At 41.1% G+C, this 21,607-nt stretch overlaps 3 protein-coding genes across 3 annotated transcripts in view; 2 read left to right on the forward strand and 1 right to left on the reverse strand.

Moving 5' to 3' along the window:
* Positions 1-21,607, reverse strand: part of LOC146754817 (obscurin-like) — a gene marked incomplete at its 3' end in the record, with an annotated part of 206,275 nt that overhangs the window by 146,227 nt on the left and 38,441 nt on the right. The gene's annotated exons all lie outside the window — the stretch shown is intronic.
* On the forward strand, positions 3,689-12,341 carry LOC146754818 (RING finger protein 151-like). The gene is made up of 2 exons (XM_085526455.1): positions 3,689-8,090; positions 8,246-12,341. Exon 2 carries the CDS (start codon positions 8,312-8,314, stop codon positions 8,930-8,932), a length of 621 nt encoding a protein of 206 aa, XP_085382581.1. The 5' UTR covers positions 3,689-8,090; positions 8,246-8,311; the 3' UTR covers positions 8,933-12,341.
* Positions 12,459-20,449, forward strand: LOC146754819 (uncharacterized). Its single transcript, XM_085526454.1, has 2 exons — positions 12,459-17,778; positions 17,934-20,449. Exon 2 carries the CDS (start codon positions 18,000-18,002, stop codon positions 18,669-18,671), a length of 672 nt encoding a protein of 223 aa, XP_085382580.1. The 5' UTR covers positions 12,459-17,778; positions 17,934-17,999; the 3' UTR covers positions 18,672-20,449.

Consider the following 21,607-nt stretch of genomic DNA (forward strand, 5'->3'; position numbering starts at 1 on the left):
AATACCCCACATCCTTAGCCTTCCCTTGGTCCACACAGTGGGAAAGGTTGTCGTATGCATGCCTCCTATTGCACTCTATCTCAAATTAAAATTAGGCCCAAGAGAAGATCCAAAATCATACCAGAAATTTGTAGTAGGCCACTATATTGAGAATTCTATTTTTTGGTGGGAAAATGTTTGAAATACTGAATCATTGCCCTCCCTCACTTATGCATAATAATCAAACAACTGAATCAGAGCTTTGGTTAACCTATCTTCATGAAAAATACATACTAGAAATAGGTCTGCTGAGTGGGAAGTAACTTCAGTTTTTGAGACTTTCTACTAAAGTAAAAGGAACATACAGGGATAAGATAAATTAATTCTATATTATGTCTTTACATGTAAAACATGTAAAGAAAACATCTGAAACTTTCCTAAAAGCTTCCAGTGACAGAAATCCCATAATCTTCCTAGTCCAACTAATTAAATATTAAGTAGTTTTACTAACAGCAAGTCTTCCTAATACCTATTTTTTCTCTTGTTGCAATTAAAGTCCATAGATTCATGTCTTCCTCACTGCAGACACGGAGAAGAAAACATCAATGCTGTTACCTCCAAAAAAAAATAGAACTTTAAAATCTCTTCAAAGAAAAATAGTCTACCGCCTGTAATGTTGAGAGATCAAATAAAACATCTGATACTAACTCAAGTCAAATTTATTCTTGTAGTTCTCCTTCATGCAGGAAACTAAAAGGGAAATTTCTGAGTAGGAAAAAAAGGAATGATTCCTTTTAAAATGCCAAAATGAAACACCAAAGTTGTAACGCTATTACTTTCTTTCCATCCATGTTACCAGCTTTATTAAAATATTGATAAAATTTGTTAAATTTCTAAAATAATTTAAAAGAACCCTCAGCCTCCACTGTCACATTTGGGCATAGTGAATATGTAGGGCTTAGGATTTATTTAGGCTATTGTGTTGTTAATTTGTACCGTAAAGGAAGTAGAGACGTGGAGATGTTTTTCAAGTCTGAATTTAAATTAAGCTGTCCACGTTATTATGATGGATCAATGGCAGATTGCATTGAGAAATGAGGGATGAGTATTTTTTATCAGCAGTCTTGTCTCCCTGGTGGCTTTATCACACTGCCGGCACCAACTGCCGGCACCAACTGCCGGCACCAACTGCCGGCACCAACTGCCAACACCAACTGCCGGCACCAACTGCCGGCACCAACTGCCAACACCAACTGCCAACACCAACTGCCGGCACCAACTGCCAACACCAACTGCCAACACCAACTGCCAACACCAACTGCCAACACCAACTGCCAACACCAACTGTGCATGCATTGTGCATGCATTGATGTTCACTGATAAGTCAACCTCTCCTTAATGAGACTGAGTAACAACCTATTGAGTAATAATAATACCTACACGTTCATAATTTTGCGAGTGAGATTTTTAAGCACTAAGGATTTCTGTAGCGTGCCTTCAGATTACCTGGCATGAGTTAGAAAGAAACAAGTTCCAGACACTACAATTAAAAGTGATGGTTTGGGTAAGAGAATGGAGGACAAAACCCAAAGACTCTTGAGAATTATTAACTTTCTAACACAAAAACACACACACAATAAGATAACATTTATTTATCTAGCTGCAAAATTGCTGCTACAAAACAATGAAAATTGCTGATCTTGGATTTGAGTTATGGCTCATAACGTTTCAAATAACTTTTAGAAACTGCCTAATTTCACATTGATTCAATTTAAGACTCACATACATTTATACGCTGCCTGATGGATTCTTATTAGGTAAGCTGTAAGTTCTGAACTGCTAAGCAGAAAGCTCTATTGAAGTAAGTATTACAGAAAGAAGAAAATATTAAATGTGAGTATATGCATACTGGAGAAAGAGTTCCCAGTCATCACTTTTCCAAAAGGCATAAAATATACAGATGGTGTGCTTCTACCTACTTTGTGTATTTCCAGATGCCAGGTATTTTTCACTTAATTGACAATCTGCTAACCTGCTTTAGCATTCCTCCTGAATCCGAAGAGCAATGGACAGATGGAAGAACACAAGCGTTTCTGCTGCGGGCCTTGAAGCACTACAGTTCTATGGAAACTAAATGTTGGTGAGATTCATGAAATAAGACCCGCTCCCAAAAATACAAGAATTAACACACAAGTGTAGATCGGATGTCCTTCTTTTCCTTTCTCCAGTAGGAGTCAAAAGTCTTCCTGTCCTGGGATACAGGAAGAGAAGAACCATGCAATGAATGACTCCCACAGAAAAGGGAAGCTCAGGCACTCAACACAGAAGAGGCACCCTTGAAAGAGTCACAAAAATGATCATCTCAAGCTCTGCTTCAAAATATAATGTGAAGTTACCTTCACAAAAGCTGGACTTCAGCTTGAGCTCAAGTGCATCCATGCGTCTTACAGGCTTTTTACGTTCCCTAAGTTAAACATGGGAAGCTGTTGCCAAATGCACTTTGGCATAGAACTTCCTAATGGTCAAAGGACCACAATTATGTGCTTGAAAGAAAAAACATGAAGCTCATTTTCTGGAATTCTACATTCTTGTTCTGTAATTATTACTAGTTCTACAACACGTACTGTTTGAAGGTTTTCTTGTAGTTCTATTATTAAATACTGCAATAAGAGTCCACCAAAACATCTCAAGAAACTTCAGGAGATAAAGCTCCACGTAATCAAAACTGAAGAACTGAAGATAATTGGTCATCACTTCTTGAAATGTTATATATTACACTTCAAGAGCATTGCATTATGCTCCGATTAACACATGAAGCATAAAAGTCAATGAACTGAAAATCTTAAGAGCTTGCAGTTGTGCTCAGCTACCTCAGTTTTGAGGCACGTACTAAACATATTGATAGGTATGATATTGCCCAGAATAGATCCATAGAGAATACAACATTACCACTTGCAACACGCCGATCGCTGTAAAAAAACATTGAAATTTTGATGGAGGGGAGGAAGAAGAAAACCAACAAATCGGCAACACTGCTTTAAGTGTTATGCATTGAAGCCACAATCACTTTATTCAGTTTCAGCAATTCAAATGTTTTCCTGTTGATCAAGTTATTAGGTTTGGGAAGGTACACAGGAGATGAAAAGATTCATAAAAGAACACAGATAATATGAAACCAAAGTGGTATGGTAATTACTTCAAAGTATAAAATTTAAGATATGAAAATCATAGGCATAGAGGGGTGTATAAGTTATGACAGTGCTAAGCTATAAAAAACATCTGTTGTGTTGATAGAGAATGAAAATTTAAATAAAAACATTTCCTGGTCTGCTAAGCTGTAACAATATTCTTTTGTTTGTAATCCCTGTAATTTAACTGCTTGACAACTTCATTCACCCTTAGTAGCAAACACAGATATTGATTATCTCCGAACATCCTAACGACTGGAGACCGGGACACCAACCATAAATGTAGAGTTTCTGGTTCCAAGAGAAATTATAGCCTGCCCTACAAGATTGCACAATAAATCAGAGAACAAATCAGCCAACATAGGGCTCTGGGGTCACTGAAGTGATGTTGACACATTACAATAATGAGAACTTGAAACACCTCATGCCCTATTGATTTTTAAGTTGAATCATTGCCACTGCAGGAGATTACAAGACTGTGTACTGGAATCATGACCCACATGGGAGAAGCTGATGAAAAATACAAACAATTGCACCAAAATAGTTCTTTACCTGCGCCTATTATAAATGAATACCCTTCCTTCTCCCCAGAAGGTCTCCGTTTGCAATTCAATGAGCATTTAACTGCTTAGCCATCTCACTTAAAGCATCCTTTCCTTTCTAGTTCCTTGTATATCTCTATTAATTATGTATGTAAAAGATGCAGATGTAAAGCCACACTTTAAGACACCCCACAGAAACTGTGAAATAGATAAACCAGTGCACGATAAATGCTTTTTCATGTCAAATAGCTTTTGTGTTTCATTTAATACCAAATTATTCTACAATACCAAAAAACAACAATCTTAATAATAAACACTGAAGCATTTCCAACCTTGAATGTTCCATGTAAATATCAAAAGTGCGTCTGTAGTAAACAGTATTTGAAGCTTTGCTTTATTCTTGCCAGCAAAAAATTTTAAACATTACTACAGTGTTCTTAATAAAGTGTACCTTTCTAGCAGCTTAAAAAACAGAAGGAATGGGCTAGTAACATAAGGAAGTGAAAGAATAACTCAATGAGGAATTTAATAGCCCATGGCAAACAGAAGAAACCTTCACCTCTCAATGCACTTAATAGGGAGAGGAATTAGAAGTTAGTTAAATCTATCCTAAAGAGCTAAGCTCCTCTTTAGACTCCTTGAAGACATGTTTTTAAGCTCTGCGCTTGGCATTTTTCTCTTTGGGAGGGAGGGAGGTGGAAATCTCAAATTGTTTCTCCAATAGCAAATTGTACACATCAGCTGCACTGAGCATCATAACAACATCAGCAGTAATCATTATTACAAGGGGAAAAAACACTAAAATACTTCAACAGTAGCACTTCCTGTGGAATAACTGGAGGGTCTACTGGCAATTCTAATTACCAACAGACAACACAGGAACTGCAGTACATGACAAGCTACTATAAAAGCAATCCTTCCCTGGAACAAAACTTCCCATCTTTTGCTCCCCTAACAATATTGGTAACAGTTGGGAACTGCAACAATACCTTAAGTGTATTTTGCTAATGTTGATCTAACTTAATTGTCTGGAAGAATGTAATAACTTTCACAATCATTTAACACTAGGCAGCATATCAGGTCTCCTTTCACCATTTTCATCAAAACTGAAGGGAAAAAAGTAGACGGGATAGTCTATTGAGAAAGAAATAACACTGAGGCTTCTTATTTTTTAAAGGAAAAGGAGAGTCAAAATAAATACCGACAGATGGTTGAGAGCACTAGAAAGTTCAACTCTCTTTACCGTGAAAGAACGTGCAATGAAAATTAACAGAAAAGCAGAGGGACATCACTGCTCCCTCTGCAACCTGTTAGTATTTTTCCAAACACAATAGGTAATATATATATAATGGTAGAAATCACTGTCACAGTGTGTTATTGAAGTTGAGTATCCATAGACATTTAAAGACTGTTCAAAATGGAATTGTGATATTTTCATATAAAAAACTTGTTTCCTTAGGAATTAAACTCATCTCCTCAACATGGAGTCAACTTATGGGATGTTCTAGATGTGCTTCTGGGACAGCTGCACAGATCTTCATCTGAATTACCTGGCACGCAATGCCCCATCCTGCAAAAACCAACAGAGGTATAGAAATAAGCTCAAATCTGATTAAGGTGTTGTATTTCTCCACATGGGGTTCTCTGTCTTTTTCTGGCAAAGCTTTCAGAAATGGTTGATAATTCACATCACATGACTTAAGCTCTTGGATAAATTTGTGTGGTTTCCATCATTTCCTTTGCAATACTGAAAAAGATACGGGGTTCTTTAGTTAACCACAAGATGTCACTGTTGTTAAATTCAAATTTGAAAAATGGCATATTTATCTGAACTGAAAAAAATAGAATGGTGAGGTACTGTTAATTTCACATTTTGTTTGTTCCTTCAAGGATATCACAGCAGTGATTAACTTAGCTGGATGATTCGACATCTTTCAGATTGTCTGACTCCAAACAATATGATCTGAACACAACCAGTTAATGCAAAAACATCATAATACTGTCAATATTAAAATACTTCTGCTATTTACTGACTCAAGAGGTATTGCTGGACTATTTTTGTATTCTTACCTCCTCCAAGTTCATAAGCCTCATTAAGAACATCAATGCATTATTATAGCACATTATATTTCTAAAAAGGATAAAAGTCTGCCCACATGGCAATGTGGAATTTGAACAAAATAAACTGCATGACAGGCCCATAAGGCTGCTGAGGCATCATACCCAAATGGGGGAGGGAATCCTACCATAACCTGCTCCATGACCCTTCAGCACGTGTCTTTTTGTGGTCTATCATTTTAAAACATAAAAAGCACTTCCTAGAAAATTCAGATTGATGCAAGGGCTGAACCTCATTCAATCCTGTCTCCCAGTCACTCGAGCTGTACAGAGAATGGAGACCTGAGATAACAGAATTCCTGTAAAATATGTTCTTTATACCTTATAACTAAAAATCCAACCATATATATTCTTTAGAACTGGATTTTGCTTGTTGCCATACCACGGACAAAAGATTCAAAGTAACTTTTCTTGAACACTTGCCTTCTTTTTGATATATCAGGACCATTTTTACTCTATAATCCCTTTGTATTCCTCACTAGCCCACTGTGCCCCATATTTGGGGTATGTTAAAAGTCACACCATATCACCTTCCAACTTCACACACTATAATGTGATTCATTCTTTTATACTGCCGTCACTAAAAAGTTGTCCCAAACAGGGGGATGGGAAGTAGGTTCTTGTAAAGTTCAGCTCCTGTGAGTGTTGGAGGCTGTTTAATTTGTTCTAAAAAGTCCAGAAGCAGATCTATGAATAACCACATAAGGAATAACAAATACATTTCCCTCACCACATTCAAGCTTTAAACTATCAGAAAAGAAAGCAGAAATGAAAAATACTACAATAGGTAGAGGTGTTTTATTCAGGCTTCCTGTTTCACCATCTGTATTGACATTTTTAACACTTCATCACAATGAGAAATTAGAAAAGGAATCGTAATTGTAAATATTGAATATGACTGCTACGTTTTCTCATTCCCTCTCTCATTTGTTATAAGATACTGCAGTGTATCTCGTGTCTCTCTTGTTAGCATTTCATAGAGCACTTCCACAAACATACGTTTGGTCTTGTTCTCAGCACTTTGTTCTGTCACCGCGACAGATGGCTTTACACTGAAGCATATGAAAATATTAAATTCTCCATAAACCTGTTGAAGTATGAAATGTCTGCAAGTAATCACTATCTTGGCAACTACTTCTTTAATACAGGTATTACAGTGTACTATGCAGTGTTCCCATACTGACTTCAGATTTGACATTGCCCACTCTAAACTCAGTTCTCACTCAGCTTATTTAGTAGTAGCACGGCTTGATTCAAAATGATGTCACTTCTAAGCAGAAAAGAGCATTTTAGTTATTGTCTTTCTGATTACCACTGAGTAATAAAATCACATTAGAAAGATTAAATTTAGTCACATCAGGTAATTGTGTCAGCGCATGAAGGAATCTGGAGCACTACAGGACTTGGTTTGTTTCTGTCTCCTCTCTGACATTAAGACAGATGTTATATTTATTTTCAACAGCTGTTGGTAGAACATTGTCCTCGCAGACTTGATTCCAGATTTCTCTCACATCATATTCTATCCTATGGCAAACTGGCCACTAGCTCTGCAAGCTTAAAGAGAGAGCAAAGAGGATGTTCACAATGCTTATCACTCTCATGACACCTATACTAAACCAAGAAAATTCACTTTCAATTTGCAAACCAGGACAAACGTGAATACTCCTTAAACATATATTAACAAAGCAGTCCAGAAAGAACCCTACAGCTCATCTAAGGTTGCAAGGCAGCATGGGCAGGGACACCTCCCATTGGGCCAGGCTACTCCATGCTCCGCCCAGCCCAGCCTTGAGCACTGCCAGAGATGGGGCACCCACAACTGCCTTGGACAGCCTGTATCCAGGCTCAGAAGTTCTTCCAGATATCCAACCTAAAACAATTCTCTTTGTCCTATCACTTTGCTCATGATAAAGTACTCGTCTCTAGCCTTTTCAGGCTGAACAGGCTTCCCCAGAACAAGACCAAGCAAGAGTCTTGACACCATAAAGTCATGGAGTGTGACATCACCGGGCAATGGACTGTGACCTCACAGCTCTGCACTGCTCATACTGGGGCGCAGCAGAGCCTGACCCAGCCGAGCTTGTTCCTGGTGTCTGGCTGAGCACGTTGGCGAGGTCTAGAGACCCAGCGAGGCTTTCTTGGTTTGTGCTGCGGGGTTTTGGGAGCTGTTCTCAGTGCCCAACCCCACCACATTCCCTGTATTTCCCTGGCACTGCCTGGATCAGGCAGCCGGGTCCCAAAAAGCGCAGTCGAGGCAGAGGAGGTGAGAGATGGGGGGTCACATCCCTGGGGTGGCCACAGGGTTCAGGGAGCTGCTAAGGCTGCATCTACAGCCAGCAGGGAATGGGGTGGCTGATGGACCAGGCCACAACTGCTGCCTACCCCAGGACACAAACTGACTATGGCATCTCCTTGCAGCATTTGGGACTCACTCCAGAAGGGGAGCACATTTCCATCTCCTGCTGCCCAGCCCAGAACGTGGCCATGGAGGAGCAGTTCTGTGCCATCTGCCGAGACGCAAGACCTGACACCTACGTGGTGCCCTGCGAGCACCACTTCTGTCTCCGCTGCATCCTGCAGTGGACCTTGAGGAAATTCACCTGCCCGCTCTGCAGGAGGCTCATGAGTACCATCCACTTCGCAGTGCGGGCAGATGGCTCTCTGCCCTGTGTCATCACGCTGCCATCCGAGTACGAGGCAGAGAGCCACGATACAGCCTCCCTGTGGGACGTGGCCGCCCCGCACCCAGCTCCATCGGGCAGCCCCACCGAGCACGGAGAAGAGGAGCTCCCCGGCACGTCCCACACGGCTCCAAGGGATGCAGACGCCGGTCCCAGCCTTACACCCGTCCCCGGGGAGGAGCACGAGCCCCAACGGGAGGCAGCAGCGGCACCTTCAGCCCAGGCCTGCAGCAGCAGCCCCCAACGGGAGGCAGCAGCGGCACCTTCAGCCCAGGCCTGCAGCAGCAGCAGCAGCAGCCCCACCGCTGCCCAGCGGGGCAGGGACGGCTTGGCCCGCAGGTCCGGCCGCCCCAGGAAGAGGAGGGCCCGCAGCTCCTGGAGCACTTCGCAACCCCGAAAGAAGCCGCCCCCGCGGCACCATTAGCAGCATCCATCGTTGTTAATAAATAACATTGAGAACTACACGGCTGTTCTGCCTCGGTTCTACTCGGAGCAAAACGCGCAGCACATGGGCGCTGCCCGAAATGGCGGCTGCTGTTCCTGGACTCGGGGCACGAGAGTTATTCAGTGCTCTACAGCAACGTTCCCTCGGGTTCTGCTGCTGTAAGCAGAGATCAGTGCCTGTCCCTCATCTCTCATGTGAGGAAGCAATAGGACTGGTGTTGGAATGGTGTCTCTCAAGTTCCAATGCAGAGAACTGCTGTGGCCAGCAGCATAAACAGAGAAAACACCAAATATCCTGATTTGTGAGGGACTCGCAAAGTTCACAGAATGATAGAGCAGCTTAGGTGCTTTTTAAGATCCTTTACAGCCCATTTCCTACCCCCTGCCACGGGCTGTTAGCCAGCCACCAGATCAGGCTGCCCAGGCTCCCCATCCAGCCTTCAACCCCTTCAAGGCCTCTCTCTTCACTCAGTGTAGCCCAGGAAAGCCAAAAGGTTGGACACCCACACTGAAACCCACAGCCATTGAAATACACTAAAATTCAATCACAGGGAACCACACTGTTGACCGGCCACCAGCTTGATGGTAACCCCATGTATATGATGGGTCTTTGAGTTCAACCCATCAGCCAGTTGTTCACATGCTTGTATAAGCTGTCTGCTGGACAGTCTGTATATCAAAAGCTTTGTTTAAACCTCCCAAATACCCCACATCCTTAGCCTTCCCTTGGTCCACACAGTGGGAAAGGTTGTCGTATGCATGCCTCCTATTGCACTCTATCTCAAATTAAAATTAGGCCCAAGAGAAGATCCAAAATCATACCAGAAATTTGTAGTAGGCCACTATATTGAGAATTCTATTTTTTGGTGGGAAAATGTTTGAAATACTGAATCATTGCCCTCCCTCACTTATGCATAATAAACAACTGAATCAGAGCTTTGGTTAACCTATCTTCATGAAAAATACATACTAGAAATAGGTCTGCTGAGTGGGAAGTAACTTCAGTTTTTGAGACTTTCTACTAAAGTAAAAGGAACATACAGGGATAAGATAAATTAATTCTATATTATGTCTTTACATGTAAAACATGTAAAGAAAACATCTGAAACTTTCCTAAAAGCTTCCAGTGACAGAAATCCCATAATCTTCCTAGTCCAACTAATTAAATATTAAGTAGTTTTACTAACAGCAAGTCTTCCTAATACCTATTTTTTCTCTTGTTGCAATTAAAGTCCATAGATTCATGTCTTCCTCACTGCAGACACGGAGAAGAAAACATCAATGCTGTTACCTCCAAAAAAAAATAGAACTTTAAAATCTCTTCAAAGAAAAATAGTCTACTGCCTGTAATGTTGAGAGATCAAATAAAACATCTGATACTAACTCAAGTCAAATTTATTCTTGTAGTTCTCCTTCATGCAGGAAACTAAAAGGGAAATTTCTGAGTAGGAAAAAAAGGAATGATTCCTTTTAAAATGCCAAAATGAAACACCAAAGTTGTAACGCTATTACTTTCTTTCCATCCATGTTACCAGCTTTATTAAAATATTGATAAAATTTGTTAAATTTCTAAAATAATTTAAAAGAACCCTCAGCCTCCACTGTCACATTTGGGCATAGTGAATATGTAGGGCTTAGGATTTATTTAGGCTATTGTGTTGTTAATTTGTACCGTAAAGGAAGTAGAGACGTGGAGATGTTTTTCAAGTCTGAATTTAAATTAAGCTGTCCACGTTATTATGATGGATCAATGGCAGATTGCATTGAGAAATGAGGGATGAGTATTTTTTATCAGCAGTCTTGTCTCCCTGGTGGCTTTATCACACTGCCGGCACCAACTGCCGGCACCAACTGCCGGCACCAACTGCCGGCACCAACTGCCAACACCAACTGCCGGCACCAACTGCCGGCACCAACTGCCGGCACCAACTGCCAACACCAACTGCCGGCACCAACTGCCAACACCAACTGCCAACACCAACTGCCGGCACCAACTGCCAACACCAACTGCCAACACCAACTGCCAACACCAACTGCCAACACCAACTGCCAACACCAACTGTGCATGCATTGTGCATGCATTGATGTTCACTGATAAGTCAACCTCTCCTTAATGAGACTGAGTAACAACCTATTGAGTAATAATAATACCTACACGTTCATAATTTTGCGAGTGAGATTTTTAAGCACTAAGGATTTCTGTAGCGTGCCTTCAGATTACCTGGCATGAGTTAGAAAGAAACAAGTTCCAGACACTACAATTAAAAGTGATGGTTTGGGTAAGAGAATGGAGGACAAAACCCAAAGACTCTTGAGAATTATTAACTTTCTAACACAAAAACACACACACAATAAGATAACATTTATTTATCTAGCTGCAAAATTGCTGCTACAAAACAATGAAAATTGCTGATCTTGGATTTGAGTTATGGCTCATAACGTTTCAAATAACTTTTAGAAACTGCCTAATTTCACATTGATTCAATTTAAGACTCACATACATTTATACGCTGCCTGATGGATTCTTATTAGGTAAGCTGTAAGTTCTGAACTGCTAAGCAGAAAGCTCTATTGAAGTAAGTATTACAGAAAGAAGAAAATATTAAATGTGAGTATATGCATACTGGAGAAAGAGTTCCCAGTCATCACTTTTCCAAAAGGCATAAAATATACAGATGGTGTGCTTCTACCTACTTTGTGTATTTCCAGATGCCAGGTATTTTTCACTTAATTGACAATCTGCTAACCTGCTTTAGCATTCCTCCTGAATCCGAAGAGCAATGGACAGATGGAAGAACACAAGCGTTTCTGCTGCGGGCCTTGAAGCACTACAGTTCTATGGAAACTAAATGTTGGTGAGATTCATGAAATAAGACCCGCTCCCAAAAATACAAGAATTAACACACAAGTGTAGATCGGATGTCCTTCTTTTCCTTTCTCCAGTAGGAGTCAAAAGTCTTCCTGTCCTGGGATACAGGAAGAGAAGAACCATGCAATGAATGACTCCCACAGAAAAGGGAAGCTCAGGCACTCAACACAGAAGAGGCACCCTTGAAAGAGTCACAAAAATGATCATCTCAAGCTCTGCTTCAAAATATAATGTGAAGTTACCTTCACAAAAGCTGGACTTCAGCTTGAGCTCAAGTGCATCCATGCGTCTTACAGGCTTTTTACGTTCCCTAAGTTAAACATGGGAAGCTGTTGCCAAATGCACTTTGGCATAGAACTTCCTAATGGTCAAAGGACCACAATTATGTGCTTGAAAGAAAAAACATGAAGCTCATTTTCTGGAATTCTACATTCTTGTTCTGTAATTATTACTAGTTCTACAACACGTACTGTTTGAAGGTTTTCTTGTAGTTCTATTATTAAATACTGCAATAAGAGTCCACCAAAACATCTCAAGAAACTTCAGGAGATAAAGCTCCACGTAATCAAAACTGAAGAACTGAAGATAATTGGTCATCACTTCTTGAAATGTTATATATTACACTTCAAGAGCATTGCATTATGCTCCGATTAACACATGAAGCATAAAAGTCAATGAACTGAAAATCTTAAGAGCTTGCAGTTGTGCTCAGCTACCTCAGTTTTGAGGCACGTACTAAACATATTGATAGGTATGATATTGCCCAGAATAGATCCATAGAGAATACAACATTACCACTTGCAACACGTCGATCGCTGTAAAAAAACATTGAAATTTTGATGGAGGGGAGGAAGAAGAAAACCAACAAATCGGCAACACTGCTTTAAGTGTTATGCATTGAAGCCACAATCACTTTATTCAGTTTCAGCAATTCAAATGTTTTCCTGTTGATCAAGTTATTAGGTTTGGGAAGGTACACAGGAGATGAAAAGATTCATAAAAGAACACAGATAATATGAAACCAAAGTGGTATGGTAATTACTTCAAAGTATAAAATTTAAGATATGAAAATCATAGGCATAGAGGGGTGTATAAGTTATGACAGTGCTAAGCTATAAAAAACATCTGTTGTGTTGATAGAGAATGAAAATTTAAATAAAAACATTTCCTGGTCTGCTAAGCTGTAACAATATTCTTTTGTTTGTAATCCCTGTAATTTAACTGCTTGACAACTTCATTCACCCTTAGTAGCAAACACAGATATTGATTATCTCCGAACATCCTAACGACTGGAGACCGGGACACCAACCATAAATGTAGAGTTTCTGGTTCCAAGAGAAATTATAGCCTGCCCTACAAGATTGCACAATAAATCAGAGAACAAATCAGCCAACATAGGGCTCTGGGGTCACTGAAGTGATGTTGACACATTACAATAATGAGAACTTGAAACACCTCATGCCCTATTGATTTTTAAGTTGAATCATTGCCACTGCAGGAGATTACAAGACTGTGTACTGGAATCATGACCCACATGGGAGAAGCTGATGAAAAATACAAACAATTGCACCAAAATAGTTCTTTACCTGCGCCTATTATAAATGAATACCCTTCCTTCTCCCCAGAAGGTCTCCGTTTGCAATTCAATGAGCATTTAACTGCTTAGCCATCTCACTTAAAGCATCCTTTCCTTTCTAGTTCCTTGTATATCTCTATTAATTATGTATGTAAAAGATGCAGATGTAAAGCCACACTTTAAGACACCCCACAGAAACTGTGAAATAGATAAACCAGTGCACGATAAATGCTTTTTCATGTCAAATAGCTTTTGTGTTTCATTTAATACCAAATTATTCCACAATACCAAAAAACAACAATCTTAATAATAAACACTGAAGCATTTCCAACCTTGAATGTTCCATGTAAATATCAAAAGTGCGTCTGTAGTAAACAGTATTTGAAGCTTTGCTTTATTCTTGCCAGCAAAAAATTTTAAACATTACTACAGTGTTCTTAATAAAGTGTACCTTTCTAGCAGCTTAAAAAACAGAAGGAATGGGCTAGTAACATAAGGAAGTGAAAGAATAACTCAATGAGGAATTTAATAGCCCATGGCAAACAGAAGAAACCTTCACCTCTCAATGCACTTAATAGGGAGAGGAATTAGAAGTTAGTTAAATCTATCCTAAAGAGCTAAGCTCCTCTTTAGACTCCTTGAAGACATGTTTTTAAGCTCTGCGCTTGGCATTTTTCTCTTTGGGAGGGAGGGAGGTGGAAATCTCAAATTGTTTCTCCAATAGCAAATTGTACACATCAGCTGCACTGAGCATCATAACAACATCAGCAGTAATCATTATTACAAGGGGAAAAAACACTAAAATACTTCAACAGTAGCACTTCCTGTGGAATAACTGGAGGGTCTACTGGCAATTCTAATTACCAACAGACAACACAGGAACTGCAGTACATGACAAGCTACTATAAAAGCAATCCTTCCCTGGAACAAAACTTCCCATCTTTTGCTCCCCTAACAATATTGGTAACAGTTGGGAACTGCAACAATACCTTAAGTGTATTTTGCTAATGTTGATCTAACTTAATTGTCTGGAAGAATGTAATAACTTTCACAATCATTTAACACTAGGCAGCATATCAGGTCTCCTTTCACCATTTTCATCAAAACTGAAGGGAAAAAAGTAGACGGGATAGTCTATTGAGAAAGAAATAACACTGAGGCTTCTTATTTTTTAAAGGAAAAGGAGAGTCAAAATAAATACCGACAGATGGTTGAGAGCACTAGAAAGTTCAACTCTCTTTACCGTGAAAGAACGTGCAATGAAAATTAACAGAAAAGCAGAGGGACATCACTGCTCCCTCTGCAACCTGTTAGTATTTTTCCAAACACAATAGGTAATATATATATAATGGTAGAAATCACTGTCACAGTGTGTTATTGAAGTTGAGTATCCATAGACATTTAAAGACTGTTCAAAATGGAATTGTGATATTTTCATATAAAAAACTTGTTTCCTTAGGAATTAAACTCATCTCCTCAACATGGAGTCAACTTATGGGATGTTCTAGATGTGCTTCTGGGACAGCTGCACAGATCTTCATCTGAATTACCTGGCACGCAATGCCCCATCCTGCAAAAACCAACAGAGGTATAGAAATAAGCTCAAATCTGATTAAGGTGTTGTATTTCTCCACATGGGGTTCTCTGTCTTTTTCTGGCAAAGCTTTCAGAAATGGTTGATAATTCACATCACATGACTTAAGCTCTTGGATAAATTTGTGTGGTTTCCATCATTTCCTTTGCAATACTGAAAAAGATACGGGGTTCTTTAGTTAACCACAAGATGTCACTGTTGTTAAATTCAAATTTGAAAAATGGCATATTTATCTGAACTGAAAAAAATAGAATGGTGAGGTACTGTTAATTTCACATTTTGTTTGTTCCTTCAAGGATATCACAGCAGTGATTAACTTAGCTGGATGATTCGACATCTTTCAGATTGTCTGACTCCAAACAATATGATCTGAACACAACCAGTTAATGCAAAAACATCATAATACTGTCAATATTAAAATACTTCTGCTATTTACTGACTCAAGAGGTATTGCTGGACTATTTTTGTATTCTTACCTCCTCCAAGTTCATAAGCCTCATTAAGAACATCAATGCATTATTATAGCACATTATATTTCTAAAAAGGATAAAAGTCTGCCCACATGGCAATGTGGAATTTGAACAAAATAAACTGCATGACAGGCCCATAAGGCTGCTGAGGCATCATACCCAAATGGGGGAGGGAATCCTACCATAACCTGCTCCATGACCCTTCAGCACGTGTCTTTTTGTGGTCTATCATTTTAAAACATAAAAAGCACTTCCTAGAAAATTCAGATTGATGCAAGGGCTGAACCTCATTCAATCCTGTCTCCCAGTCACTCGAGCTGTACAGAGAATGGAGACCTGAGATAACAGAATTCCTGTAAAATATGTTCTTTATACCTTATAACTAAAAATCCAACCATATATATTCTTTAGAACTGGATTTTGCTTGTTGCCATACCACGGACAAAAGATTCAAAGTAACTTTTCTTGAACACTTGCCTTCTTTTTGATATATCAGGACCATTTTTACTCTATAATCCCTTTGTATTCCTCACTAGCCCACTGTGCCCCATATTTGGGGTATGTTAAAAGTCACACCATATCACCTTCCAACTTCACACACTATAATGTGATTCATTCTTTTATACTGCCGTCACTAAAAAGTTGTCCCAAACAGGGGGATGGGAAGTAGGTTCTTGTAAAGTTCAGCTCCTGTGAGTGTTGGAGGCTGTTTAATTTGTTCTAAAAAGTCCAGAAGCAGATCTATGAATAACCACATAAGGAATAACAAATACATTTCCCTCACCACATTCAAGCTTTAAACTATCAGAAAAGAAAGCAGAAATGAAAAATACTACAATAGGTAGAGGTGTTTTATTCAGGCTTCCTGTTTCACCATCTGTATTGACATTTTTAACACTTCATCACAATGAGAAATTAGAAAAGGAATCGTAATTGTAAATATTGAATATGACTGCTACGTTTTCTCATTCCCTCTCTCATTTGTTATAAGATACTGCAGTGTATCTCGTGTCTCTCTTGTTAGCATTTCATAGAGCACTTCCACAAACATACGTTTGGTCTTGTTCTCAGCACTTTGTTCTGTCACCGCGACAGATGGCTTTACACTGAAGCATATGAAAATATTAAATTCTCCATAAACCTGTTGAAGTATGAAATGTCTGCAAGTAATCACTATCTTGGCAACTACTTCTTTAATACAGGTATTACAGTGTACTATGCAGTGTTCCCATACTGACTTCAGATTTGACATTGCCCACTCTAAACTCAGTTCTCACTCAGCTTATTTAGTAGTAGCACGGCTTGATTCAAAATGATGTCACTTCTAAGCAGAAAAGAGCATTTTAGTTATTGTCTTTCTGATTACCACTGAGTAATAAAATCACATTAGAAAGATTAAATTTAGTCACATCAGGTAATTGTGTCAGCGCATGAAGGAATCTGGAGCACTACAGGACTTGGTTTGTTTCTGTCTCCTCTCTGACATTAAGACAGATGTTATATTTATTTTCAACAGCTGTTGGTAGAACATTGTCCTCGCAGACTTGATTCCAGATTTCTCTCACATCATATTCTATCCTATGGCAAACTGGCCACTAGCTCTGCAAGCTTAAAGAGAGAGCAAAGAGGATGTTCACAATGCTTATCACTCTCATGACACCTATACTAAACCAAGAAAATTCACTTTCAATTTGCAAACCAGGACAAACGTGAATACTCCTTAAACATATATTAACAAAGCAGTCCAGAAAGAACCCTACAGCTCATCTAAGGTTGCAAGGCAGCATGGGCAGGGACACCTCCCATTGGGCCAGGCTACTCCATGCTCCGCCCAGCCCAGCCTTGAGCACTGCCAGAGATGGGGCACCCACAACTGCCTTGGACAGCCTGTATCCAGGCTCAGAAGTTCTTCCAGATATCCAACCTAAAACAATTCTCTTTGTCCTATCACTTTGCTCATGATAAAGTACTCGTCTCTAGCCTTTTCAGGCTGAACAGGCTTCCCCAGAACAAGACCAAGCAAGAGTCTTGACACCATAAAGTCATGGAGTGTGACATCACCGGGCAATGGACTGTGACCTCACAGCTCTGCACTGCTCATACTGGGGCGCAGCAGAGCCTGACCCAGCCGAGCTTGTTCCTGGTGTCTGGCTGAGCACGTTGGCGAGGTCTAGAGACCCAGCGAGGCTTTCTTGGTTTGTGCTGCGGGGTTTTGGGAGCTGTTCTCAGTGCCCAACCCCACCACATTCCCTGTATTTCCCTGGCACTGCCTGGATCAGGCAGCCGGGTCCCAAAAAGCGCAGTCGAGGCAGAGGAGGTGAGAGATGGGGGGTCACATCCCTGGGGTGGCCACAGGGTTCAGGGAGCTGCTAAGGCTGCATCTACAGCCAGCAGGGAATGGGGTGGCTGATGGACCAGGCCACAACTGCTGCCTACCCCAGGACACAAACTGACTATGGCATCTCCTTGCAGCATTTGGGACTCACTCCAGAAGGGGAGCACATTTCCATCTCCTGCTGCCCAGCCCAGAACGTGGCCATGGAGGAGCAGTTCTGTGCCATCTGCCGAGACGCAAGACCTGACACCTACGTGGTGCCCTGCGAGCACCACTTCTGTCTCCGCTGCATCCTGCAGTGGACCTTGAGGAAATTCACCTGCCCGCTCTGCAGGAGGCTCATGAGTACCATCCACTTCGCAGTGCGGGCAGATGGCTCTCTGCCCTGTGTCATCACGCTGCCATCCGAGTACGAGGCAGAGAGCCACGATACAGCCTCCCTGTGGGACGTGGCCGCCCCGCACCCAGCTCCATCGGGCAGCCCCACCGAGCACGGAGAAGAGGAGCTCCCCGGCACGTCCCACACGGCTCCAAGGGATGCAGACGCCGGTCCCAGCCTTACACCCGTCCCCGGGGAGGAGCACGAGCCCCAACGGGAGGCAGCAGCGGCACCTTCAGCCCAGGCCTGCAGCAGCAGCCCCCAACGGGAGGCAGCAGCGGCACCTTCAGCCCAGGCCTGCAGCAGCAGCCCCCAACGGGAGGCAGCAGCGGCACCTTCAGCCCAGGCCTGCAGCAGCAGCAGCAGCAGCCCCACCGCTGCCCAGCGGGGCAGGGACGGCTTGGCCCGCAGGTCCGGCCGCCCCAGGAAGAGGAGGGCCCGCAGCTCCTGGAGCACTTCGCAACCCCGAAAGAAGCCGCCCCCGCGGCACCATTAGCAGCATCCATCGTTGTTAATAAATAACATTGAGAACTACACGGCTGTTCTGCCTCGGTTCTACTCGGAGCAAAACGCGCAGCACATGGGCGCTGCCCGAAATGGCGGCTGCTGTTCCTGGACTCGGGGCACGAGAGTTATTCAGTGCTCTACAGCAACGTTCCCTCGGGTTCTGCTGCTGTAAGCAGAGATCAGTGCCTGTCCCTCATCTCTCATGTGAGGAAGCAATAGGACTGGTGTTGGAATGGTGTCTCTCAAGTTCCAATGCAGAGAACTGCTGTGGCCAGCAGCATAAACAGAGAAAACACCAAATATCCTGATTTGTGAGGGACTCGCAAAGTTCACAGAATGATAGAGCAGCTTAGGTGCTTTTTAAGATCCTTTACAGCCCATTTCCTACCCCCTGCCACGGGCTGTTAGCCAGCCACCAGATCAGGCTGCCCAGGCTCCCCATCCAGCCTTCAACCCCTTCAAGGCCTCTCTCTTCACTCAGTGTAGCCCAGGAAAGCCAAAAGGTTGGACACCCACACTGAAACCCACAGCCATTGAAATACACTAAAATTCAATCACAGGGAACCACACTGTTGACCGGCCACCAGCTTGATGGTAACCCCATGTATATGATGGGTCTTTGAGTTCAACCCATCAGCCAGTTGTTCACATGCTTGTATAAGCTGTCTGCTGGACAGTCTGTATATCAAAAGCTTTGTTTAAACCTCCCAAATACCCCACATCCTTAGCCTTCCCTTGGTCCACACAGTGGGAAAGGTTGTCGTATGCATGCCTCCTATTGCACTCTATCTCAAATTAAAATTAGGCCCAAGAGAAGATCCAAAATCATACCAGAAATTTGTAGTAGGCCACTATATTGAGAATTCTATTTTTTGGTGGGAAAATGTTTGAAATACTGAATCATTGCCCTCCCTCACTTATGCATAATAATCAAACAACTGAATCAGAGCTTTGGTTAACCTATCTTCATGAAAAATACATACTAGAAATAGGTCTGCTGAGTGGGAAGTAACTTCAGTTTTTGAGACTTTCTACTAAAGTAAAAGGAACATACAGGGATAAGATAAATTAATTCTATATTATGTCTTTACATGTAAAACATGTAAAGAAAACATCTGAAACTTTCCTAAAAGCTTCCAGTGACAGAAATCCCATAATCTTCCTAGTCCAACTAATTAAATATTAAGTAGTTTTACTAACAGCAAGTCTTCCTAATACCTATTTTTTCTCTTGTTGCAATTAAAGTCCATAGATTCATGTCTTCCTCACTGCAGACACGGAGAAGAAAACATCAATGCTGTTACCTCCAAAAAAAAATAGAACTTTAAAATCTCTTCAAAGAAAAATAGTCTACTGCCTGTAATGTTGAGAGATCAAATAAAACATCTGATACTAACTCAAGTCAAATTTATTCTTGTAGTTCTCCTTCATGCAGGAAACTAAAAGGGAAATTTCTGAGTAGGAAAAAAAGGAATGATTCCTTTTAAAATGCCAAAATGAAACACCAAAGTTGTAACGCTATTACTTTCTTTCCATCCATGTTACCAGCTTTATTAAAATATTGATAAAATTTGTTAAATTTCTAAAATAATTTAAAAGAACCCTCAGCCTCCACTGTCACATTTGGGCATAGTGAATATGTAGGGCTTAGGATTTATTTAGGCTATTGTGTTGTTAATTTGTACCGTAAAGGAAGTAGAGACGTGGAGATGTTTTTCAAGTCTGAATTTAAATTAAGCTGTCCACGTTATTATGATGGATCAATGGCAGATTGCATTGAGAAATGAGGAATGAGTATTTTTTATCAGCAGTCTTGTCTCCCTGGTGGCTTTATCACACTGCCGGCACCAACTGCCGGCACCAACTGCCGGCACCAACTGCCGGCACCAACTGCCAACACCAACTGCCGGCACCAACTGCCAACACCAACTGCCAACACCAACTGCCGGCACCAACTGCCAACACCAACTGCCAACACCAACTGCCAACACCAACTGCCAACACCAACTGCCAACACCAACTGCCAACACCAACTGTGCATGCATTGTGCATGCATTGATGTTCACTGATAAGTCAACCTCTCCTTAATGAGACTGAGTAACAACCTATTGAGTAATAATAATACCTACACGTTCATAATTTTGCGAGTGAGATTTTTAAGCACTAAGGATTTCTGTAGCGTGCCTTCAGATTACCTGGCATGAGTTAGAAAGAAACAAGTTCCAGACACTACAATTAAAAGTGATGGTTTGGGTAAGAGAATGGAGGACAAAACCCAAAGACTCTTGAGAATTATTAACTTTCTAACACAAAAACACACACACAATAAGATAACATTTATTTATCTAGCTGCAAAATTGCTGCTACAAAACAATGAAAATTGCTGATCTTGGATTTGAGTTATGGCTCATAACGTTTCAAATAACTTTTAGAAACTGCCTAATTTCACATTGATTCAATTTAAGACTCACATACATTTATACGCTGCCTGATGGATTCTTATTAGGTAAGCTGTAAGTTCTGAACTGCTAAGCAGAAAGCTCTATTGAAGTAAGTATTACAGAAAGAAGAAAATATTAAATGTGAGTATATGCATACTGGAGAAAGAGTTCCCAGTCATCACTTTTCCAAAAGGCATAAAATATACAGATGGTGTGCTTCTACCTACTTTGTGTATTTCCAGATGCCAGGTATTTTTCACTTAATTGACAATCTGCTAACCTGCTTTAGCATTCCTCCTGAATCCGAAGAGCAATGGACAGATGGAAGAACACAAGCGTTTCTGCTGCGGGCCTTGAAGCACTACAGTTCTATGGAAACTAAATGTTGGTGAGATTCATGAAATAAGACCCGCTCCCAAAAATACAAGAATTAACACACAAGTGTAGATCGGATGTCCTTCTTTTCCTTTCTCCAGTAGGAGTC

This window comes from Coturnix japonica, chromosome 37 (assembly GCF_054131305.1).
Source record: "Coturnix japonica strain WE chromosome 37, WE-NBRP24, whole genome shotgun sequence".
In the NCBI taxonomy this organism is placed as follows: domain Eukaryota; kingdom Metazoa; phylum Chordata; class Aves; order Galliformes; family Phasianidae; genus Coturnix; species Coturnix japonica.